Source organism: Podarcis pityusensis (assembly GCF_964106645.2).
Source record: "Podarcis pityusensis genome assembly, chromosome: 1".
Classification (NCBI taxonomy): Eukaryota; Metazoa; Chordata; class Lepidosauria; order Squamata; family Lacertidae; genus Podarcis; species Podarcis pityusensis.
Window position 1 is genome coordinate 77,945,508 of NC_138028.1, and position 25,751 is coordinate 77,971,258.

The 25,751-nt window shown below is 41.6% G+C and overlaps 1 protein-coding gene across 2 annotated transcripts in view; it reads right to left on the reverse strand.

Annotated features, from left to right (window-relative positions):
* EPS8L2 (EPS8 signaling adaptor L2) overlaps positions 1-25,751 on the reverse strand; it is an 87,679-nt gene that overhangs the window by 15,469 nt on the left and 46,459 nt on the right. For both annotated transcript variants that reach the window (XM_080976798.1, XM_080976799.1), the window contains exons 4-13: positions 20,964-21,028; positions 16,181-16,342; positions 15,231-15,380; positions 14,638-14,717; positions 12,942-13,087; positions 5,119-5,198; positions 4,439-4,565; positions 3,754-3,842; positions 1,108-1,182; positions 19-167 (exon numbers count right to left, since the gene is read on the reverse strand). In XM_080976798.1, coding sequence (XP_080832924.1) covers positions 19-167; positions 1,108-1,182; positions 3,754-3,842; positions 4,439-4,565; positions 5,119-5,198; positions 12,942-13,087; positions 14,638-14,717; positions 15,231-15,380; positions 16,181-16,342; positions 20,964-21,028 — 1,123 coding nt within the window. The remainder of the gene's footprint in view (positions 1-18; positions 168-1,107; positions 1,183-3,753; positions 3,843-4,438; positions 4,566-5,118; positions 5,199-12,941; positions 13,088-14,637; positions 14,718-15,230; positions 15,381-16,180; positions 16,343-20,963; positions 21,029-25,751) is intronic.

Sequence of the window (25,751 nt, forward strand, 5' to 3'; positions counted from 1 at the left end):
TCTCTCCTTGAAACTAACCTCGACCTTGTCCAAGTCTCCCCCAAGGACTCCCACAGCGTCATCTCCTTTGGTGTCAGATGCCCTTTCAGGAAATCTGTGGCGTCTCTAGAAAGAAGTGGACTGACAACAGACCTTGCAACTTCAGGACCTCCACAGCTATTGACTATCTGGATAACATATGAGAAATCACATAAGAGGATTTTCAAAGGTGTTTCAAGATGTTTGAAAGAAAACCAGACCCCAACTGTCTACTGAAAGTATTATACTGGGTGGCTAATGGAAAGCCTAAAAAGCAAAATGGATAGTCAAATTCAAGCAGTTCAGTGGGCTATTTCCAAAATTCTCAGGATAGCTCCTGAATTGAATCTTCACTGTACTCCCACATTTTAGCTGCAAGCACACTTGGCAAAGTTAACATGGAGCAGGTTTTCACTTTTATCTTCACTATATAAACAAGGTGTTGCACATTAGCACTTATAGCACAACATGGGTTATGCCAGACACATCACAGAGCCATTCCAATAGGCTTTATGCAGCCATTGGGTGATGAATAGGAGGTAGTGTACTGTCTACATTCTTTAATGCCAATTCTGCTTGTTGAGTTCTCACAACATGATTACCCCTTTTAGTAGCATTTGTAGCAGAAAATAGACCTCCATCACCCACCAATTTAGCTGCCCTGAGCAAGCTGGCATAGAGTTGCGACATTCAGAGCCTGTAAAGATTACTTCAAGAGTTCCTGCTCAGCAAAGGATTTCACCAAGTGAAGGTTTTTCCCATCCCAGTGCTGTAGCAATGGGAGAAACTGAACTAAGAGCCTCAGTCTTTTGTCATGAGTTTCTGGCCATCTTTTGACTCACTTCAATCCTCCAGTGTAATCCTTTGGAACAAATCAGAGGTTGTTGTCCAATGAAAGTTTATAGTTATAAAAATGTTACATATACCTAAAAACATGTTTAACATTTGTTAATTTATAGGCGATTTCTGAATGGAACCTCAGTAATAAGATGTACCCTTAAATGGGTTATTACTCTCTATGCCAGGTGATTATTATGGTAGCAATGAATAAGGACGAATGTTGAGATAATATAGTAAAGACAATTATACCAATTCCAATGGTCCAAACAGGAAATGCACTAATTCTGAAGCACTTGGATTCTGGATATGTTTTCTCAGTTTGGCCTAAAAAAGGGGAAAAATGAAATCAGGTTTAAACTAAATTTGATTTGCTGATTCTAAGGGTGCTTCCACACTATTGCTATTTTCAAGTAGGATTCAACCACACATTGGAAAATTCAGTTTGTGCAATTATAGTTGATTGGGAGGTCTTGTGCGACAAGCTCACTGCTCCAAAATATCAGACTTTTTGCAATAAGGAAAGTGACAGGAAAATGCACTGGAGATGTGAGAGAACACATCATTTGGTGCAATGTCATCAAACCTCTCCACAAATGAAAATGGATGCTCATTAAATAGCCAATGTTGTCTAATCTGCCTGCAAACAAATCAGGATGTATGCTTAATAAACAAGTTGTCTGAAAGGCCCTAAGGTACAGAGATATCACTGTTTTCTTAAATTTTCATAGTCAGAAATGAAATCAAATCAGAAAAGCAGAAATATTTAGCTGTAATTCCAAACCTTGAAGCAAGGTTTAGCTGGCATGGGAGTCAAGCTTTATCATAACTGGAGAGTTTATATGTTAGCTCTCTGCTATTTATTTAGGTGTTAAGCTATATTTTATGGCAGAAAAACGCTCTCAGGGTAAATTCACAGAAATAACATCACACACACACACACACACACACACACACACAAACAAAACTAAAACAGCTGCATCAATCCATTCCTACCCAGACAATGAATCCACAGAAAACTAAAGAGTAGTCATTTATTAACTCTTGCCTAACAACCTCCCAACTTCTCCAGACTGTGTTGGTCACTGGCTAAGATGGCTTAAAAAAAAAAAAAAAAGACTACACAAATTCATGAAGGAGGAGGATAGCCTTATCAACAGCTCTTAGCCATGATCAGGCACAGGCAAACTCAGCCCTCCAGATGTTTTGGGACTACAACTCCCATCATCCCTGACCACTGGTCCTGTTAGCTAGGGATGATGGGAGTTGTAGTCCCTAAACATCTGGAGGGCTGAGTTTGCCTATGCCTGGCCATGATAGTTAAAAGGAACCTTCATTTTGAGAGGAAAGATATCCTTGAGTGACAGATGCTGCAAATGATCAACAGGGGTGGCCATCACCTCATGGCCCCAATCTGTGAGCTTCCAGAGCCATCTGTATGGTTGCTGTTGGAAACAGCATTGGAATAATAGCCCCTGATCCAATCTGGCAGGGCATGTTCTTATGTTCTATCATCTTAACTGGAAAAAAGAGGACACTTCCTGAGTATTACAAGCCCAGTAAGTTATCCGGCATATTGAACAGGCAGTGCTACACTGAGGTTTAAAAGCAGAAATGGGAAACCTCGCCTTTCCAAATGCTGCTGGACCACAATGCTCATTACCCCTGACCATTGGCCATGCTGAATGGGGCTGATGGAAGTTGCAGTCCAATAACGTCTGGAAGGTCACAGGTTTGCCCCTGTCACTGCAACCCTGGCCTAAGGCATTCCTGATATTATTCATATTACACTAGCAACCAACACACATGGTACTGTATAGAGTAACACCAGCAAAAAATCCAGGTCCTTGAACCAAGAGTCTTCCAATCTAAATATTAGTTTGGATTTCAAAGTTTAACTTGTACAGAGCTTGTTTCAGTGACGGAGTGTGGTCTTAATGTTACCACACAAATTGCAGGTCACTGGTGCACCCAAAACCTCAAATATTTGTATTTAAAATGGGCTGCGTTGGAAAGGGAAACAATGAAAGGGATTTAGGAGGATGTCAAATGCAGCCAGCAGCCGTTCAGATGAATGCCCCTTTTATTTACATTGCTGGGAATTTGCTGTAGTGGCAAACAACGCCTCTTTTTGTTGAAGTGGAAACAGTGGCTCCTCAATACATGACAGTATTCTGCTTTACTGATATCTTGCCCATTAACTATTTCTACTGTGACTGATATAGGGGCAACTGAGCATGTGAAAATATATGGGCGGTTCAGAAACTGTTCATGGTTAGGGTTGCCACATTTCAAAAAAGTAAAATTGAGCTTTTTTAAGGAAGACTCCAAAATTGTTGAGCTGCTCCCCCCCCCCCGCCCCCCAGAAGCCATTTTTACACTCAAAAACCAGGGCATGTCAGGAATTTTCCTGGCGTATGGCAAGCCTATTCATGGCACTGGTGCTTCTTCCACTCAGCTACATGGGGATTAGCAGGAGATATTTATTATATGACACACAGATTATGGCTTGTTAAGGGCTTGCACAGACAATCAAGCAATGCGTGCCCCAACAGCATTCTCCTCCATAGTGTGATACTTGCAGAAGTTAATAGTGGGCCACGTGTTGTTCAGATTTGTTATGGCCTTTGGCTAAACAGTACATTTTTGATTGACTGGACTAGTCAGTAGGCAGGGAGGAAGCGTGGCTTTGGTGCAGGAGGAAAGTTGTACTGCCTTCTGATCTTTCTTTTTCTCAAGCAGAGCTAAGTACACAGCCTTGATAGTGTCCTGATATGGAGAAACCGTGTTCTTTGAATGCAAAAGCATAATCCTTCCTTGGTATAAGATGATGGCATGAAGAATAGCCATTGCCTGTCTAGTGTAGAGACAAATTATATTGTGCCTTTTGGTTCTTACCAGGAGATTTAGTGCCAGCTTTGTTTTCTGGAAGCAGTCAACGAATTCAGCCTCATTTGGGGGCTTTGCCCTCAGGGTCAGAACTCCCTCTTTAAAGCAAAACAACAACAACAACAGTGAATATAAAGAAACAAAGGAGAGGAAGTTAAAACCACGTGGTTTTTAGAAAGATAAGATTAGCTAGGAGTTGCTGGGAGACTCCTATGCCTTTCACAGAACTGCAGTTCCCAGAGCAATTTAACAATTAACCCCTCTTCTCAGGAAATTCTGGGAATTGTAGTTCTGAGAAGGGAATGGGAGTCTCCCAACAATTCCTAGCTAATGTTATCTTTACCAGCAGCTCTCAGCACTCTTAATAGTGGGTTGGTAGAGCTGAAAATAATGCCAATATATTTCACATTTGGCAACCAATGCACTGCTTAATTTGAGACAAAACATGGGTGGATTAGGCTAAAAAAGCCCAGGACACAAATTTTCACAGCCCACTAAGTGGCTATGGTGGCTCATTTACCAAAAGTAATGCATTTAGCATTAACTCTGGAAGTGTATACTTGATTCATATATATATATATATATATATATATATATATATATCTGTGTGTGTATCCTTGATTCTGACCAACTAAGTCTCCTAGACCAAGGATCCCCACCCCTGCCCTGAAGCTGGCAGTCTGGCCCTTTATACCTGCTGGACCTTTCTTCTTGTTCTTCTTTCCCTTCTTCCTTTGGTTCAGCTGTTTGAATGCTTCTGCAGCTTTCTGAAGCTTGGCAACAAACAGCTCAATATCATCTAGAGTGCAGTTTAGGATTTGCTGCAAAGAGAGAAATGAAAAACAATAAAATTGGAAAGAGAGCCAGAGCCTTGTGCATGCCCCTCTCCTTGTCCCTTCTGTCCCTCGCCACTGAAGACCAAACCAGAAGAGATGCTATTTCTGTGAATGCAGATAATGTGCACAGGGAGTGTGTGTGTGTGTATACACACATGTGTATAAAGAGCACCTGTGGGGGTGGCCTGAGCAGCCTCAGGAGTAATGTGGTTGGGGGAGTTTAATTCTCTCATTTCCTGCCATTGGCACCACTGGAAGATTCCCTTAAAATGAAAATATCAGGTTCAAATAAGCAATTTTTTGTTGGGACCCTGACAACAAGAGACAACATCAAGCTTTTCCTCCCACCCTCATGGTCCTTAGACTGCATTGGCTCTACAGCTGCTATTTACATTACAAAACTGAACATGACTTGTGTTCACAGAATTAACATTGTATTTGGTTTCGTCCTTAGAAAATGCATCTCCACCCTGTTCATCCCCTTTTCTCATCCTCCCACATAAGTTTTGTATGTTTTTTTTTTAAAGTCACAGCTAACCGTTTCTTTTTCAATCTTCTGTGCTAAAATTGCCCGGGACTCTTCATAGTCCTGAGAACTGGAGCTTCGTCGATCATATTCTGTCAAACACACAAAAAATTAGTTATCAAAAGGGAGAGGTCAAAAGTGGAGAGAAATTCAAAACACCTGCTTTCTAAAATTGACTTCTACTAAGATAATCTGCAAAGCATCATTTGATATGGATAATCATTAATATTATTGGTAACATATGGTAGGTTATGACTGTTTATAAAGGGAAGCAGAGGGAATTATTGTGGAGAGAAAATTGCTAATTAAATATCTCAGGAGGATAAGGCACAATATGCCAGTATTGTAAACCTTGCTGATTTATTTTGTTGACTTGGACACAAAAGAGCAACCATACGTTAAGAGTCAAACAATTCATTTAGTGGGATCTGGCAAAGCTCCATCTATTCTATTGATACAGGACTCAGTTTTGCAAAATGAGGTGCAAAGCCCTCACTGCCAAGAACCTGTCTGTTAAAAGCTGCAGTGAGATTGTTCTTGCGCACAGTTCCCGCAAGCAGCTCATGTACAGTGGTACCTCGCAAGACGAATGCCTCGCAAGACGAAAAACGCGCAAGACGAAAGAGTTTTCCGTTTTTTGAGTCGTTCCGCAAGATGAATTTCCCTATGGGCTTGCTTCGCAAGACGAAACGTCTTGTGAGTTCTTGCGAGTTTGTTTCCTTTTTCTTAAAGCCGCTAAGCCGTTAATAGCCGCTAAGCCGCTAATAGCCGTGCTTCGCAAGACGAAAAAACCGCAAGACGAAGAGATTCGCGGAACGGATTAATTTCGTCTTGCGAGGCACCACTGTATATCTTTTTTCAGCCACATGAGAACATAAAAATAAGAGCCCTCTTGGATCAGACCAAAGACCCATCTAGTCCAATATTCTGTTGCCACTGTGGCCAACCAAATGACCATGGGAAGCTTATAAGCATAAACTGAGTGCAACAGGACTCTCCCAACCCATGATTCCCAGAGGCATGCTATCTCACTGGAAGCGGTACACTGGAAGCCGTACAGAGATACCATGGCTTGCAGCCTTTGATAGCCATATTCTCCATTAAACCTTTATCCTTAGGGGGATTGCTGCAATCTCGTAATTGTTTTGGTTATCCCTTTTCTGAAACTTTTCTAGGTCTGGTCTACAATAGCTTGCTTACACCCCAGAATTCTGGGGAATGATGCACACACCATTCTAAGTGGGGTTTTGTAAAAAGACATTATGATATAGTATTGGCAGTTCTTTTCTTGCCTATTGATCCCCAAAAGGGAGCACACCTTTTCACAGCAGCCACACACTGGGCTGACTTTTTCATTGGAATACCCACCAAAAACTCAGTATCCCTTCTCTGGGCAGTCCCAGTGAGCTCAGACACCAGGAGTGTATATTTGCCCCAATGTGAATCACTTTATGCCTCCTTACCACATTGAAACACGTTTTCCATTTTAATGCCCATTCACATAGTTGGGAAAGACCCTTTCAGAGCTTTTTTGCTATCTCTTCCTTTTTTCTTTTAACCATCCTACAGTAAATAACTTGGTGCCAAAAGCAAACCTGGCCACTTCAATTCACACCTTTAACTGCAGATAATTTAAGAACAAGTTAAGATGCACAGAATTGCTGTGATGAAAATGAATGTATTGCCAAGCATGTTATTTCTGTTCCAATCATTGCAAATCTTGGACAAAATGGACTGTTTCAAGAAGTGGCAGAGAGATATTTCCAGATTTGTCTGGCAGGGCAAGAAGCCCCGTATAAAAATTAAGATTTTAACTGATGCTAAAGAAAGAGGTGGATTTGCCCTGCCAGACTTAAAACTTTATTATGAATCAGCCGCTTTTTGCTGGCTGAGAGAATGGATGCTTCTTGAAAATACAGACGTTTTGGATTTGGAAGGTTTTAATAATGTATTTGGTTGGCATGCATATTTGTGGTATGATAAGGTCAAAGCACATAAAGCGTTCAAAAACCATATTGTAAGGAAAGCATTGTTTAATGTCTGGATAAGATATAAGGATTTGTTAGAAAATAAAACCCCAAGATGGCTGTCACCTATGGAGGCAAAGGCTCAGAAAAAACTCAATATGGAGGCCAAATAGCCGAAGTATTGGGAAATTTTGGAACAAGAGGGTGACAGATTAAAATTACAGAGTTTTGAAAAATTAAAAAACAGAGTGCGAGATTGGCTCCATTATTACCAAATAATGGAGGCATACAATCAGGACAAAAAATTAGGTTTTCAAGTGGAAAAATCAAAGTTGGAAACAGAATTGTTAGACCCTAAAGTTAAGAATTTGTCAAGAATGTATAACTTGCTACTGAAATGGAATACTCAGGATGAAATGGTGAAATCTGCTATGATTAAATGGGCACAGGATGTTGGACATAACATTATGATGGCTGACTGGGAACAGTTATGGACCACTGGTATGAAGTTTACGGCATGTAATGCCTTAAAAGAGAATTTAATGAAAATGATTTACAGGTGGTACATAACACCAGTCAAGCTTGCAAAAATCTATCATTTGCCCGATAATAAATGTTGGAAATGCAATGAAACTGAAGGCACTTTCTTTCACCTTTGGTGGACATGCCCAAAGATTAAGGCATTCTGGGAGATGATCTATAATGAAATGAAAAAGGTATTTAAATATACCTTCTTAAAGAAACCAGAGGCCTTTCTCCTGGGCATGGTGGGCCAATTGGTGCCAAAGAAGGATAGAGTTTTTTTCATGTATGCTACAACAGCAGCAAGAATACTCATCGCAAAGCACTGGAAGACACAAGATTTACCTACCAGGGAAGAATGGCAGATGAAGCTGATGGACTATATGGAATTGGCGGAAATGACTGGCAGAATCCGAGACCAGGGAGAAGAGTCGGTGGAAGAAGATTGGAAGAAATTTAAAGTTTATCTACAGAAATATTCTAAAATTAATGAATGCTAGAAAGATGCTGGAAAGAAGTTATATGACTTTAGTAGAAATATTATAAAGAATTAAGTATGAATAGTTGACATTGGGTAAAGATGTAAATTTAAGTTAAAAATTTTGTTAAATTAAATTATGGAACTAAATTTGTGAAAGAGGGAAAGGACTTGCTAGAACATTTAATTGAACTAGAATACAAAAAAGGAGGTGTGAGGAAGTCGAGGAAATAAGTTAACGGAAGACAAGGATATGAAAATATGGGGTTCTTTTGTATGTTTGTCTGTTCTCTTTTGGTTTTTTTTTTTAAGGTTTTTGTTTTCTTTTCTTTTCTTGGTATTGTTGATGTTTTGTATATTTCTCTCTTGTTTTTCTTTTCTTTTTTGTAATGTTTAAATTTCAATAAATATTTTATAAAAAAAAAAGATGCACAGATCTTAGTACAGATTCTTAGAGACATCCCTCCATTCTGAGAACTATGTCTTTGTTCCTACTCTCAATTCTTTAACCAGTTACAAGTCCATGAGAGGATCTCTCCTCTTATCCCATCTATGTGAAGTCACTCAGAAGGAGTCTTTCTGAAAGCTCAGCTAAACAATGTCTATCAGAGCACTCCTGTTCACATACTTGCTGACGCCTTTGCCACAAAGCGGAATCTGGTTGCTTTGAAAACAGCATTCTTGAACAAGAAGAGTCAGTGTGCCAGGGACAGATGGTGCATACAGTGCACCTGATCCAGTCCAGAATCCTGGAGCTTACACTCGCAGAGTTCATCCTGCCCACCCCATATGTCCTTCAAATTAATAACTTAAAAAATGGGGTGGAAACTCAGCTATTTTCCATAGGCAAGGTTAGGGATTAACTTGGGAGGAAATGCTCTTCTCATGCTGAAGCGAATTTGTGTCAGCATGCAAAATTCACATTCTGCCATAAGTAAGGAGCTCTGGCAGGAAAGAAATAAAAAGCAGAGGCCATGAGCAGCATGGGATTGTAAGCAATGGTTCAATTACATCGCCAGTATATTTGAGGCCAAGACTGCCAACTTTTGTTATGGCACCTGCTCTTGTGAATTAAGTGGGAGTTTAATGTACAGATATTAAGCAAAATTTTAAAAAGAAGCAACCCATTAGCTGCCAAATCCGAAATTAAAAATGGAAAGCGTAATGCTGGAGGTCAACAAAAGAGGTTCAAAGACTCTCTCAGGGCAAATCTAAAAAAAAGTAGTATAAACACCAACAATTGGGAAACACTTGCCTGCGAGTGCTCCAGTTGGAGAACAGCCTTTACCAAAGGTGTCATGGGCTTTGAAGACACTCAAACTCAGGACGCAAGGGAGAAATGTGCTAAGAGGAAGGCAAATCCACACCGTGATCAACTCCCACCTGGAAACCAATGTCCCCACTATGGAACGACATGTGGATCCAGAATTGGCCTCCACAGTCACTTACGGACTCATTGTTAAAACCGTGTTTTTGGAAGACTATCTTACTTGGCTACGAGTGATTGCCAAAGAGAAGAAAGAGAGCGTGTCAGGCTGCTCTTATGGGCACAAAAGCAGGGCCAGGTTTTAAAAAGTGACATGTCCCAACCCTTACCATGACCTCCCATGACTTCCCAGACTTAACTGCAAAGAATTTAGGCCCCTTCTGCACTATGTATTTAAATCAATATTATATCATTTTAAAGAGTCATAGCTTCCCCCCAAAGAATCCTGGGAACTGTACTTTGTTAGTGGTACTGAGAGTTGTTAGGAGACCCAAATTCCCTGCCCTGAGCTACAATTCCCAGAGTTCCATGGGAAAAGGGATTGATTATCAAAACACTCCAGGAATTATAGCTCTATCAAGGTTTCCTAACAACCCGAAGCACCCTTAATAAACTACAGTAGCTGAGATTCTTTGGAGGAAGCCATGGCTGCTAAAGTGGTCTCCTAGTGCTTTAAATGCAATAGGGAACAATAGCCATGGGCACATGGGAGGCTACACGTACCGCCCATCACTCACATCCTTCTAGTAGCACAGAAAGGATCAAAATGATGAGGGATGGGCAGGTTTAAGACAAATTAGGACAAAAATAAATACAGAACTGTCTAACGGCCTCAGGCTGCAAGGATTTCTAGCTGACTGCTGTCTTATACAGACGTAAATAGAACTCAAGAGGAACTCTGTAGGAACTTGTACAATCCTCTGCAGAATCCAATTTGTTTTTCAAAGTGGTTGGTGGAATGTGCGTAAGCATGCTATAAACAAAGAGACAAATGTAAAAGTAACCTGCAGAAATTCAATAGGCAGTGTATGCAATGTTTCTGGTAGACACTCCTCCACCCACCCACTTTGCATTTGTAAGATTGAGAAGGAAACGAATTCTTTAAGGGTTTAGATAATTTTTCAGTGGCAAGAAGCAAGGATTCGGGCAAAAGAGCCAGAATACAGAAAATGGGAGTGACTGACATTGAGCCACTACCCATCTGCCTACATGTCATGTCATCTCCAAGTCAGGGAATTAAGTGACTCGTTCAGGCAGGTATTAAGTATGCCTTAGCGAGGAAGCTGCCGCATCAAGCCCTCACTTTTCATTCAGAGGATTACTGTACTCCACTGTACATGTCCAACTCCATCTTTTCAGAGTGCAGAAAGCAAAAATCGCTTTAGTATCAGTAAGTATAATATGAAAACATCGACAAAATGTGCTGTGAAAACTGATATTCGGGGGGTGAGGACTAACTAGGAAACATCATCAATCTTACAATGTATTTTTAGTTTTCTCAAAAAGACAACGAGCATCAATTCTCATTTTGGGGGTGCCAGTATGAGAAGCGGTTTTTTTAAAAAAAAAAAAAAACAACTCTCTGCAACTTCTGCTGCTCTCTTTTTCTCTTCTGAGTGGACAGCCAATAAGCTACACTCATAGATCAAGTCATTCTGGAACACACAGGTACACATCACCTGGGAAGCTAGCTGATTCCACAGGCTGATAGGTTTCTGTACCCATCTGATTGATGGCACAGCAAAGATATTTGTTACTTATATGAACATCATCAAAACACCCATCTCCCATTACAGTTCTACATTATTTCCATTATGCAAAACTAGATTTTAAAATAGCACAATATTTCTCTGGATCAGAGACCAGCAGATTTAACCATTTAAATTATTTCTAGGGGAAAGATGTTTTTGGTCCAATATACAGTACGTTCAAGGCAGCTTGAGGTTTTCAGTCTGAACAAGTTTTCAAAGGTGAATTAATGCAGTACACAATAAATACAGCACACATGCCTTCACTTCAGTGAATGGCTTAATTCTTTTAACTTCAGTCTGACTAGCTACATGTCAACAGGTAATGCTTTCCCTCTGGCTATAGCTCTTCATGATGGGTTAAAGCATGGGTAGGCAAACTAAGACCTGGGGGCCGGATGCAGCCCAATCGCCTTCTAAATCCAGCCCGCGGACGGTCCGGGAATCAGCGTGTTTTTACCCAAGTAGAATGTGCCCTTTTGTTTAAAATGCATCTCAGGGTTATTTGTGGGGCACGGAAATTAGTTCATTTTTTCTTTCTTTTCAAAATACAGTCCAGCCCCCCACAAGGTCTGAGGGACAGTGGACCGGCCCCCTGCTGAAAAAGTTTGTTGACCCCTGGGTTAAAGTGTGTTTTGCTTTGCTGCCTGTCATGCAGCTATTAAAACACATAGTTCTTTGTTCACAAAAGAATGGTGCCACCTCTGCTCTGGTCCTTCTGCTATTCTGTAGTAGAAATTCTCCAGACTTTCCTAACAATCTCATGTTGAGAAAAGCTGTATGCCATCAAATTGTGCTTAAGTCTGTATGAAAACAGCAGGCTGGTAGAAACATATTGTTTCCTCTTGCAGTGTCCTTGATGGAGCATACCTGAAGGAGCACCTCGACCCCCATCGTTCAGCCCGGACACTGAAGTCTAGCTCCGAGGGCCTTCTGGCAGTTCCCTCACTGTGAGAAGTGAGGTTACAGGGAACCAGGCAGAGGGCCTTTTCGGTAGTGGCACCCACCCTGTGGAATGCCCTCCCATCAGATGTCAAGGAAATAAAAAACTATCTGACTTTTAGAAGACACCTGAAGGCAACCCTGTATTGGGAAATTTTTAATGTCTAATGTTTTCCCCTTTTTTAAGTGCTGTAAGCAGCCCAGAATCATCTGCTCTCCCTTCCTACCCACTGGAGCAAGCAGGACCCTCATGTTGCAGTACAGGAGTGGGGCAGGCGGGGAGAGGAGGCTGGGCATTGGGAATAAGATGAGAGAAGTCATGGCTGCATCCTTTATCATTGCTGTGGGGTGATGGGCAGAAATGATGGTTCTCTAGGTTGAGACCTGACAATGCTATCACATAGTGTCACCTTCCCCACTGGTAGCCTTCAGATGTTTTGGACTACAACTCCCATCAGCCCCACCACTGGCTGGGGATAGAAGTTGTAGTAAAAAACATCTGGAGGCCAACAGAAAAAGGCTGGCATTGAAAAATCAGTACAATTAACTTTTGTCGGAAATGCATGCATCCTTGGTGGAATGGATTCAGTCTCATTTAGAATATACTCTGGAGGCATACAGCACCTAGTACAATGAATAAGCATTATTCAAGCTATTAAAACTGCTTTTCAGTTTAAGGATCCTTTGCTTTAATTACTACAGCGAAATAAATACTTGCTACTGGGTTATTTTACCTGAGTGGTTAAAATGGAGAAATCAATGAAGATGAATAGAGATTTTCCTGCTCTACTGGGAAACAGCACATGCCTAATCATGTTAGGGCAACATAAGACTTTCTGGGTGAGTCACAACCCAAAGCAGATGCTTGCATTAGTCATCAATCTGAACTAGTCACCAACTGCCTTCTATACCTGGCTCATGATGCTGTGAAGGAGGAGCCACTCGATTCTGGTTGTTCTTTGGTGAGCCTCTTGCTTCATACTGGAAAGGAATTGGAGCTGGCCCTTGAGGTGGTGGGAGGATGGATTGTCTCTGTTTAATCTTCTCTTGGTTTACCCTGCAAAGGAAGCAATGGATCACTCCTTTTACCAGGACACCCTGTCTATGACTACAGTTACAAGGTTTTGGGTAGTCATTTATGATATCCCTGCTGCCCAAACTGGTGTGGGCTAAACAGTTGGCAACAACCAATAATACTTTTATGCACTCCCTCCTAACCTGTGAAAAGTTGCAAGGGAGGAGCTACCAGGTTTAATTTCCTTAGGTAAATGTAACACAGGGTCTTTGCTTTATTTACAACTGCACCAGCAGAGGATAAGTGGAAGCAAACTAACTAGGCAGATCCCTGAATATCAACTCTGGCTGCATCGAAGGGACAGGGGACCCTTCCTCAACAATGTGAGAGGGGGCAGAAAGGGATTCTGGGTGGAAGAGAGGATGGGGACATTTCCCTCTGTGAACTTCCTAACTTAAAATCCAAGGATGATTTTGGGTGACTCTCCCCTTCCTGCATAAGTTCCCCACTTCCCACATCACTAAGGAATCCCCCACCCATGATATTCAGTAAGGCTTTTCGGGCGAAGGGATGCAGATGGCTGAAGTGGGAAGGGTGGATGGGGAACTTTCCTTCTGTCAACCTCCTTAAAGTAACATTTTAGGAACCAAACTGGGAGACTCCCAACTATCAAGAAATTGTTTCCTAATCCACCTTAAAAGGGAATGGCAGGCCAGCAGCCATGACAATATTATACAGTACATGGTCTAGTTTTTATATTGGTTTAATGTTGTGGATTGCCACTTCTGTGGGGGTTGTATCCCACACTGCCTGGGTAATGTTTAAACAGGGAGACCACACAGAAGGGATGGGTACATTATGTACTTCCCTGGGCAACTGCCATTGGCTCACAGCAAGATGTAGTGCTGGCATGGGGATTAAGCATGATACCTGTGCTACCCACATCATCTCCCTGCTTAAACATGAGTTAAGCAGAGAGTGAACTTAACCATGCCAAGATGAGATTTATGCAATTCATTCATTCACTAAAGTCCCAACAATTCCCATTTCCATGTAGTAAAAGAAAGAGAGAAATAAACAATGAAGTCTAGTTCAAAGACAACAGGGGAATTGCTTCAGTATATGATAGGATTGAATGTGGGCACATCCTAGTATCATCAGGATATTGTATCTGTAAATGGAACCCATCAAGATGACTCATGTTCCTTAGAAGTTAGGGTATCAAAAATAATCCCTTGGACAAACAAGAGTTTGTGCTGCCAGATGAAGTTTGCAGCACACCAGACATATGCTGTAAGCCACCCAGAGTGGCTGGAGAATAAATAAAATAATAATAATAATAATAATAATAATAATTACTTGTTTCTCTGCCCTTGTTACTCAAAATTTCACAAGGCTGTGCCTAATTTTACTGTCCTATAATCCTAATGTGTTCACCTCCAAGGGACACACCTAGTACTTCAATAACTTAAAAGGAGCAGGAAATTAAATTAAGGGTGGATCATGAGCTTTGTGACTTCTGCAGAGTAGGGCAAGCGAAGCTTCTTCCCAGTTTACTTGCTGGAGCCTGCCTGTCCACAGAACCCACTTACTTGAGAGTTTGCGGCCGTATCTTCTTTCCAAACTTATGGTCAGCAAGTGCACTTTCTATGTCCTCATGTACCATCTCTGCCTAAAATACAAGATCAGGTTGGTCTCAAGAGAAGAAATGGCTCATGGCAGAAATTTAAGAATGCATGTAAGAATGCAAATGGAACAAGGTCTTATAAACAAATGCTGCATTAAAAAATGTTTCATTGTACTATGCTGTGTGTGTGTGTGTGTGTGTGTGTGTGTGTGTGTTAGCTTCGCAGCTACAAATACACTAGAAATCACAGTTCCATATGTGATTGCAAAGATTTTGTGAGATTCGCTCCCACGAAAGCTTTGCCCTGCAGTCCTTGCCTGCCATCAAGAGTTTTCTGTATGCACATCCCTTCCCTTGCACATTAAGCACTGCGGATAGAAGAAATGCTTTTCTCTGCTAATATTGACAACAGGAGATCCTTGCTTGCGTGTGGCTGCAGAGCTGGAACTCGGTCACAGTGGAGTCATGCTTGCACACCAACATTTTCTCATCTAGCACCAAGCTGCTAAAATATACCATGTTGTTTTTTCCTCCCCTCCTCTCCCCACCCTTGTTTACCTCCACCTCATCGCAATTAAAGAAATGAATGTCAGGCTTGTGCTGCTCTGAGTCTTGACACACTAGCAGGAGTATGGATGAGTACCGCATCTGATTCAGCACAGTTTGGCAGAGCTGGACTGTTGGCAGAAGGAAGTCCTCTAGCTCTTCCTGAAAGGCAAATCAGAGAGAGAGAGAGAGAGAGAGAGAGAGACAGACAGACAGACAGACAGACAGACAGACACATTTAGTTACAAGCTGCATTTATTCATTGTAATAACCATTCCTGGAAAAAAGGCAATGAAGACGATGGCATCTGATTCACTCAGTGTACTTTAAATCCATTAGTAGCTACAGCTGCATGAAGGCAGTTGGACAAAATTGTTGCTGGCACATGTGAAGTTTCTGGGCGTTTCTTAGCTGGTAGGAAAGAGAGGCAAAGTTTTTGTAAGGAGGCCAACAAAACTTCATTGTATTGCCTCCTCCCTTTGCTATCAATCTTGAGCATCATGTCAAAATACAATGTCTTAAAGTCTTGTCACTTCTATGTTTGCAAAGACAACTTGTGTGCATGAGTAACATACTCTACCAAATCCCAGCCAGAAATAGGATCTGGAACACTACAGAAGCTGTTCCCACAGGTGTAGCCATGTTCATTTGCGGCAGCAAAATTAGCAGACGGTGTACACGCATTTAAAGTACATGACTTCCCCCAAAGAATCCTAAGAACTGCAGTTTCTGAAGGGTGCTGCGACTTGCAGCTGTGTAAAGGGCAAACTACAGTTCCCTAGATTTTTTGTGGGGGGGGGGGAGGGTGCTTTAAATGTACGGTGTGTATGCAGCCAGAGAGTCTTGTGGGAGATCCCCTAGTTTACATGCTTGGCAAAATCCAAGCCATGGACCCCCTTGTTTTCAAAATTTTGATATCTTTATGGGAGCTTTTGTTATATGAATGGTGAATTACTGCTTACCTGAGTTTCACAGTCCAGCAGTCGGATGGATTTGTCATTCACTTGCAACAGCATCTCTTGGGCCCAGATCTTCTCTTTGGAAGCCAGCTGTTTGAGTTTCCTGATGGCATCGTCCACTGTTACAATGGCCTCACTCTTATCCATGATGAAGGTGGCTAAATGCTGTAAAGGGGAAAAACAATGGTGGGCGGGGTGAAAGGAAAGTATCCCAATTAAGCAGGAGGTCACAAGCCATTTTAATCCATGTGAGCTGAAAATTCATGCAGTCACTATGTTGGAGTCTCACCTGCTTGCATAACAAAAGCAGCTAATAGCAACATGGATTTTTACTCTTCCCACATACAACTGCACAGCGGTGCCTGGTCAACCCCCAGTTCTGTGGTGTGGTTACAAACAGAAATGTTTCCTACAGGTCTACCTTCCTTTGATTGCTTTGATTGACAGCAGTGAACAAAACAATTTCTAATGATGATGATGATAATTCCAGTACATATATAAACATCACATTACAAGGCATCAAAACTGGACTTGCCACAGAGTACACTTGGCCTGCAGACCAATGCTGGCTCCCTCCTCGTGTACCTGCTTGTAAGCACATACTTGTAAACATGTGCTGATTGCATTGGCATGTCCCATTTTTAGGTGTACACTTAAAACAGCATTAGGCACTCAACTAAATAATGTAATGTTGTGCGTTGACCCATTCTTAGTTCCATCTCTCCACACTGCATAGTTGTGTGTTTGTGCCAGTGCTAGGAATGTAGCTTTCTCCAGGCAGTAGAAAGTCAGCCAGGCATGATTGTACTTGCAGTCATTTCCAGCTCAGCTCTAAACCTGTTGTCCTGGTTAAGAAAGCATTCAGCTTTTATAGCATGACATGATCTCTAAACCTCAGGATCTGCATGTACAGGCTGCTCTTGTATGGTTTGTATTGATAGCAATGCCATGAGCAAGCAACACTGCAATGCCACTGGGCAGTGCAAGGATACACACATAAAAGACTGTGTTTTCCTAATCTCTCTTTGCTTGCCATTGTTGCCAGTTAGAACAGTTGTTCTTCCTGGTCTTAGTATAAATCGCATAATACTTCCCTCTGTGGTTTTATCAGCCAGCAGAGGGAAGCATGAAGCAAGTGCAAGAGAGCACATTTGCCTTTCTCACATTATACTTAATCCATGCCATCGGTATCCACCGATTAGCAGTGTTCAAATTTTGGCAAACTCTTCTCCAAGAACTCAGTTTCACACCTTCCTCCCCTCCACCCCATTCTGACAACAGAAGCTGACACCCTGAACTGCTTTATTCCCTCAGTCCTGAAACACATGCCATTTTGAAAACCCAAAAGACTAGGCCCCCTTCCCAAGGAGGCATTGCAATAGAATAGGGCACATAAGGATGTCTTACTGCAGGTTGGTGCATTAAAACGATGTAACATATAGTTGACCTTGAACTGTTAGAGTAAGATTGGCACTCTTAGGGTTGCTGTGGTTGGCGGTGGTCTGTGCACAACTGCTATGCTCATATGGAGCTGTCATTTCCACCTACCAGCAGCTTCATGAGGGCCAATAGAGCAAGATAATGATTGCTGTTATTTTAGAGTTGTATCCAACATGTGCAGAAAGCAAGCTTGCACAACAGATCTTTCTCCAAAACCTCTCCAAAAGGTAAGAGGAATGTACCAAGCATTGTGGGCTGTGTCATATAGGGTGGTGGTACAGAATCATCCTGAACTGAGTGGAGAGATTTTGTGTTCCACTGCAACCAGATTCCTCCATCTAGTTTTTGGTGATGCCACATAAGACATAGCCCACAATGTTTGGCATGTCCCCCTGACTCCCTAGAGAGGTTTTCTGCAGGGTGCATAAGGCTACAGGGGGAGGAAAACATATGTTGTGCAGGCTTCCTCCTGGTCATGCAAGGATGTAACCCTTTACGCTTACTGACAAAATCAAAAATCTAACAACAAACTTGCACAGAAAGGAAGATTAAAAAACATGCTGTTTGGTAAATATCTGTCTCTATAGATAGATACAGGTGCATATCTATGTGTGTGAACAAACTGCCAATTTGACAGCTATCACACTTGCTTTGACTAAAGTTCAAGGGGAAAGAACAGCTTACAGCTGAGCAACCATAATTAACAGAGATCAAAATGCATTCTAGTTGCAGGAGAGAGTAAAGTCTACTTTCCAGTGGAAGTGACTGCAATGATTTTATTGCTTATTTGCAAAAAATATGTCCAGTGTTTGATTTCTTTAAAAGGAAGGAAATACAGCTCCAGTCTTCCTAGGTGCTACACCAGCTGCTCCCTTTTCTTAAATGTGTGGGAACAGATTATTATTTGCCGGTTTTAGACAGAGTAGTATTTAAACATGCAATCTAAACAAGTGGAGCGTTTGTGCTTTCATCCATGTAGAATTAATGTGTAAAGAGGAAAGGGACAGCAGCTGGCAGTCCCATCACCTCTCATTCACATGTTCACACAAACCTGTGAACAGAGTCTACACATGCCTTCCCCAACCTGATGCCCTGATGGTGGTCAGGACTGATGGGGCTTGTAGTGTAGTCCAAAGCATATGGAGGGAATATGGTTGGGGAAGGCTAGTCTATGCCATATTTGTTAAATTAACCCACAGCATTTTCAGTTACAAGGGTCTCAGGGTCAAACTAGTGATGTTAAATGCATCTTTAAAATAGCATCAACTGGCTGCCTGGGTCTAATTGTTATCCACCAATGCCTCCAGTGGGGAATTTCCTGCAAAGCAAATAGGAGCGTCAGTAGAGGAATTTTCTTTAGAATCACAGCAGAAGAGGAAAGGACAGAAAAGTTGTTGCGTTTTTTTGGGAAAACTTGTTGAACTTTGTTGTTGTTGATTTTTTGAGCTATTCAAAGGAAAATCACCAAAAATGAAACTGCCGACATGGGTTGCCATACATCCAGATTTCCCCGGACATTCTAATGATTTCCGCCCAGATGCTGCTTCCGACTGCAGTATTCCGGATATGTCCAGGAAGTTCTGGATGTATGGCAACCCTAGTTTTGATCCATAAATACATACAACTAATGCAATTTGCATTTTAAAAAACCTGCAAATTACATGTAAAGATGCACATACGGGCATATCTAGATTGGCCCTCAAAGGGCAGTCCTGGAAAGGATCTTTGGGGGAGCTACTGCTGCCAGTCAGAGCAGCTAAAACTGGCTTTGATAAAACAATTATTTTATTCAATACAGCTCAGCTTCTTACATTCACAGGATATTTTACAGAGCTTTCCCAAGTCCTGCTTAAATTCTAATCCAGACAAATACAGCAGTGTAACTATTACCACTAGCATTACTACCACAGTGTCTTGGCTCCAGAATGTTTGTGGCAGTGTATATACATGTGTAGCAATATTATTTTAAAACACTGCTTAAACGTCATTTCACTCATTTTGAAAAAGACCGTCTTTTATCAGTTTTCTTTCCAATTCCCTTCCTCCAAGAGAATTTCAAGTTTTTGCATGTCAGGCCTTGATTGGAGGGGGAGAGAAACCTGTTTTCCCTCTGCCTCCCCAAAGGCAACACACCCCAGATATTCACATCTCCAGGGACTAAATGACCTACATTGAGACTAAGCCACATGTGGAAGAAAATTACACATATAAGAACTCATTGTCATGCAGCACTCCTTGACTTTGACACTGATGATGATTTGTCAATATAGGTCATAACAGAGTCAGTGGGGTGGGGTGGAACTGGCCTGGGGAGACCGCAGTGGCTCAATTCAATTCACCCATTAAGTTTGCTCAGTGACTTGGGTCAGTCACCCTTTCTCAGCCTAACCTGCCCCAGACTGTTATGAGGATAACATGTCATGAGATGAACCCTTGGTAAAGTTGCCCTGAGAGAAGCTGGATACAAATGAGATAAATATCCTTGTCCAAGGTGTTAGCTTTCTGGAGGGTGCAGTATCCTTTGCTAAAAAAGTGTTCTGGAGGAAAGAGAAATGAATCCTTAAATCAAAAGGGAACAGTTGCATTATGCATTGCACTAAAATCAATAATCAGGAAAGATCCTAAGGTGAAGAGGCCTTTGCACCTTTCCTTAGCCACATGGAAGCCATTTTCTCAGGATTTGTGCAGCTTGGGCTGAAGCGGATGTAGCAGCAAAGACTGGTAAAGCACATGCCCATGTACATAGGAGCCATCTTCTAGGGGCCCAGGTCCCTTCACCCCCCAATAAAATATTTGAGGGGGTAGGGTCCCCCCAAGTTGATGGTCATTGCCATTCAAATGATGTGCCCCATCATGTGATCAATTACTTGCCCCCCAATAGTTTATTCAAGTTGGCACCTCTGCCCATGTATGTGTTGTTTGTGTGGCCCCCATCACATTTTGTAAGTGACGTCATGCACATCACCATTTAAAGAAGGGCCTTCCTGTAAGGCTATTAAGTACAGAGCCTAAAATTACCCAAGTGCATGAGAAACACTGATCTGATCTAGGTGATCTTTGCAAGGCCACTGGGAACAGGAAACCAGTGAACATTTCCCCCAGCACCTGAGCGAAGGGAAAGCAGGGCAAAGATCAAGAGTCATTACCAACTTCCAGTAACTCCAGCACATGATGTGTTGGGCTTCTACTAATTGTTTGTAATAAACCTTCTAGCATATCACCCAGGAAGCATGATTATAAAAATGTAACTAGAAGGATCAAGGTCCTCCTATAAATGGTGCAATATCAGTATCATTTCTAATTGTATGCAATTTATTGCTCATTCATATGAGTTTCCCTGACTCACCTGTACATGGTACTGTGACGTCTCATGCATAATGACGTTAGAATTGGAATACTTCTTCCTCTGCTCTGCAGAAAGGAAAGGAAAGGAAACGAGGCTTAGTTTTTACGGCAATTGATTGGCAGAGTAAGGGCCAAGCTAGACATCATCTTGGGATATGTGTGGTCCCAATCCTACAAAGAGAGGGGCATCGCTGCTCACTTGTAAGGCATTTCTTTCACTACAGGCATTTTTCATGTCAAAGGATCTGAGGCAACAGGGCTGTGAAAGATACGTGCGTAATACCTTAGAGACTCACTGCTTGTCAGAGCTTCAACCCAGGCTAAGAGGACCAGTGACTGTACAAAGCAGGCTGCTGAGATTATAGAGACTGTGGACAGGAGAGCTCTAACAGAGGAGGTACGGTGGGCAGGAATTTGGGACATTTAAGGCAAACACCACCTCTAACACTGGGCTCACTTCTGGTTTCAAGGTATAAACTGCCTCTTCAAGGCCCTGTTACTACAGAAAGCGTGATAACCACATAAATAGGTGAAAGTGGCTTTTATTATGTCAGTCCATCTACCTGAGTATTATCTCAAGCTTGCTGTTTTCTCACTCTGTAATCCTCCCCCCACTTAAACACATTGTTCTCACAATAATGTTATAACGGATAAACAAAGTTAGGAACCCCACATTTCCCCCCATTTTAATGTTTGCTTGATCCTTAAGTCCAGTTATAACTTATACGGATAGGCTCTTTGGTTTCTTCCCTTCCCCTTTACATTTATTGCATTAATCAAACACTGCTAGCAATACGTTATTAACAGCATTCTCATTTTTATTGCGCAGGCAGTCAAGCATGCCGCCAGTAAGACAATTTCTACAGGTCCCTTGACTATAAGCGGCCTAAAGAATAGGAAAGTGAGAAAAATATAAATAATATAATGGGAAAGAAAAAATAGTGTGTGTACAGTGGGGAATAAATAACTTTTAGCGTGTCACTTGCACTTCTCAGAAAAACTGTAGTCCATGTAGAACCTCAGATACACACAGTGCCAGTCACATTGCCCCAAACAAAAGCCATGAAACAGTTGATGCTTAAGACTGGTCCAGGAGAGGGGGGTTTGCATGGTGGGGCCCTCACCCTGGAATGATCTCCCCCAGAGGCATGTCTGTAACCCTCATTGTTGGTCTTCAACCATCAATTAAAAGCATTTATTTATATTTTTATTTATTTTTTGTATTTATATTTATTTTTTGTGTTATACTTGTACTGTTGTTTGTGTTATATTTTTTGTACATAGCCCTGTGCTGCACATAACCATAAAAATAAATTATAAAACCCCCAATGCTCAGTATCAATATAAGTAGGAGAGGTATTTGAATCATAACTTGACAGCAGGAGGGTTGAGGGAGGGAAAGAGTAGGACATTAGGACAACAGAACGGGAGAAGGAAACACGGGAATGTTTTTGCTCAGCAATTCCTACTGGGAGGAATTGATGTTACAGGAATGGTTTGCTAAAAAAGTTAAGCAAGAGTGGCTGGATTCAACCAGTTAAATCCTGATCAACCTGGTTAAGTACTTAGATCAAGATCCAAAGAACTGCACAAGTACGTACACACACACACACACCATTTGCCAGGGGGACTTTGGGCTTGCTTTTCTTGAACAGCTCTCCCTGTGGCATGGCAAATCTTTTTTACACAACAATGCAGGTTGGCTAGAGGGGAAATATCACAAGACCCCTCTGATGAAGATTGGGTTCTTCTGTTCATATGGGTTGTACTATAAGGCTAAAAATAACCACATGCAAAGTGGGTGAGGGATATATGCGCTCTAATGCAGAATACCACAGAGTGTAGGGCTGCAGCATTTAAAAAAGAAAAACGCGAGAACCATTGCTTGTACTCTAAAAGATCCCATTTCTGGCTCACAAGGGGCTCCTCCAGATGACTTGTTTATTCAGCATTTGTCCTGATTTGCTTACACAAAGCTTATATGGAGGTTAGATGATGTCTGGTCTTTATTCAGCATTTGTTTTGATTTGTTTGTGGGGACAATGAACATTCATCCTAATTTGCTTGCACAATAGTTATATAGCTTCCTGTTATTCATTTGTTTATTCCACACTGTGGAGTGCATTTTCCCATCACTTTTGTAACTGCAAAAAGTCCATTAAAAAACCCGCACTTTAACTGCACACATCAAAATTTCTGTATGTGTATGAATCTTTCCTGGACAATACTGACAATATGAAGGTGACTGAGGCTGCAGGAGACTCTCCTAACAGTGCAACCTTATACATATCTACTCAGAAGTAAACCCCATCATGTTCAGTGGGACTCACTACCAAGCAAGTAAAGAACTGTTGAATATCGTTCTAGAGTTCCACCCTCCAAAACAATTTTTGGCTAGGCATTCCATGCATCAGGGAATGAGACTTGATCAGTCAGTCCCCCATGACAACTGTCCATAGTTTTCTGCTCTTGTGGAGTTTTTTATTTTCCTATCCTCTTTATTTCATTCATGCACAACTTTTACAGAGTAAAAGCTAGGGAAGATTACCTGGCTTTAGAGTCAGTGCCTGTCACTAAGAGGCTGGTAGACGATTCACCATGCCTAGTTTCTCAAAATCTGTAACACAATTATAGGAAGATCTGCTAATAGTAACACGCCCACTTTGAATGCAAGACACTTAATGGTTAAGGCTGCTCTCCCTCTCACTCCAGCTTGGAAAGCAGATCCTCATCCATGTGGCCATGAAGGTAAGAACTCCCAAGAGCTGGGCTTGAAAAGCATGTTGCAAGTCTGCTAAACTATGTGAGCTAAGTGAACCCCAAGCTGCTAGGTAGCTCAGACCTTTTAAGAACAGTTGCCGAAGCTTACAGTGTAATCTTGTACATTGTCCAGTGGATTCAAGGGGGATTACTGTCAGACAAGTTAGTATAGGACTGCAGCTTTAGTAACTATGGGTGGGATTCCACTTTGGGCTTTTACAAATGTTCCATCTATGCAAGCTTTCCAGATGGAATGATCCCCCTTGTCCTCCTCCAGGGAGATGTTCTGAAGGTTCTCTGGACCCCACCAGAGCCAATTTCAGGGGTACGAGGAGAGGAGAGGAGAGGAGAGGAGGAAAGCCCTGTTGTGCAAGTGAAAGCTCTTATGTACGGCTTCAGCTAATGGGGCTCCTTAGTGAATCCTGCCCTTTATTGTTATCTTTTTTATTAAAATATTTCTACAGGGCTTTTTCATCAGTTCAAATCAGTTTGCATCATATTAAAAAAAATTAACACGAAAACAAAACCACACCAACACATTACTGCAGATTTAAGAGTCACAGAAAACCAATTTCTATATTGCCAGCAGCCCAAGCAAGGGATTAGACTAATAAAGGATTTAGACTGCAGTATGGTAAACATGTATCTTAGCTTACATTCAGGGGGTATAATTTGAACGAGGGCAAATACGTACCCCAGGTTTCTTAGCTTTACTTTAATTATAGACTAGTGAAAATGATGGAATTAGGTGAGGAGAAAGATTAAATTTTAATAATAAAATAATCTCATAAATAGGCAGTCATTTATTTAATTGGCAAAAAGGACTGGAACCTGGTGAGATACACAAGGTAATGTCTTTGCCTATCACAGGGAGTACAAGTTTAGAATGTGTTCATGCTTTGCTCTTGATGCTAGAACACCGTGAACACAGGAAGAGGATAGGAGGCCACCAAAATAGAATAAGATGAAAGATTCTGCCCACAGGCTTTGAAGTGAACTGATGAAGACTGATTTTAATTCTAAATTAACAGCTCAGTCCTATGCAGTATCATACTCTTCAAATACAAGTCCCATTGAAATAAGTTGGAGTTACTCCCAAGTAAGTGCGAATGGAATACTACCATTCATAATTTATACCTGTATTCCCAGATTTCACATCACCACCAGGAAGCACACCTGTGAAGACTGGCACATTTGCTATCAATTGAGAAGGAGTAGGGATAACATAATGCACATATTAAGAATGCATATACTAAAGTATGCATAAAAATAACATATAAAAATACATTATATTAGGGGAAATTGCTTTCTGTGAGACAAAGGAAGAGGGGAGCTTGTTGCAGCAAGAGGGGGAGATACCAGTGACTCTTCAACAGTCTGGTTCATATCTGCCTCTTGGCCTTCATCTGCCCACTCTCCTGCTTCAGCCTCTGCCTCTGATTTTTGACTGCTCTCTGCCACAGACTCTCCCAGCTCACTAAGCCCTGTTACCTCTTCAGCTTCTGCCACCTTCCTCTTCTCCTTATTTCCTCCTTCTTTTCCCTCTGACCACTCCCTGAGCTCCAAGCCTTCTTTTCTTGGTGGTTCCCCAGTTGGTTCCTCCCACCATTCCTCTGCATCCAACTAGTAAATGTGGATTTATTTTAAAAAGAAAAGGGGGTAGCGGGAATGTGGAAATAGCTCCAAAGCAGTAGGTTTTCTGCCTGCATTTCATCATGCAACTGAAAGAGCCTTTGAGATTTGGAATGAAATAACTCAAACAAATAACAATGGAGAAGAACAACTGTCACCTGTGAATGAACATTACACCCATGAGAATATAAACATTCCCTCTCTGACCCCTTGGTCCTTGTCCTAGATTAGCCATCAAAAAAATGTACAAGTTATGCCTGTGAATTAGATTTCATAACCTTATAGTCAATAAAGGTTATCTTGAAGACCAGAGTCTGTTGGTTCCTAGGTCACTGCAATACCCTAACTTCATGCTATGCTCTATTTACATGCTATGTTCTGTTTACATTGTTAAAAG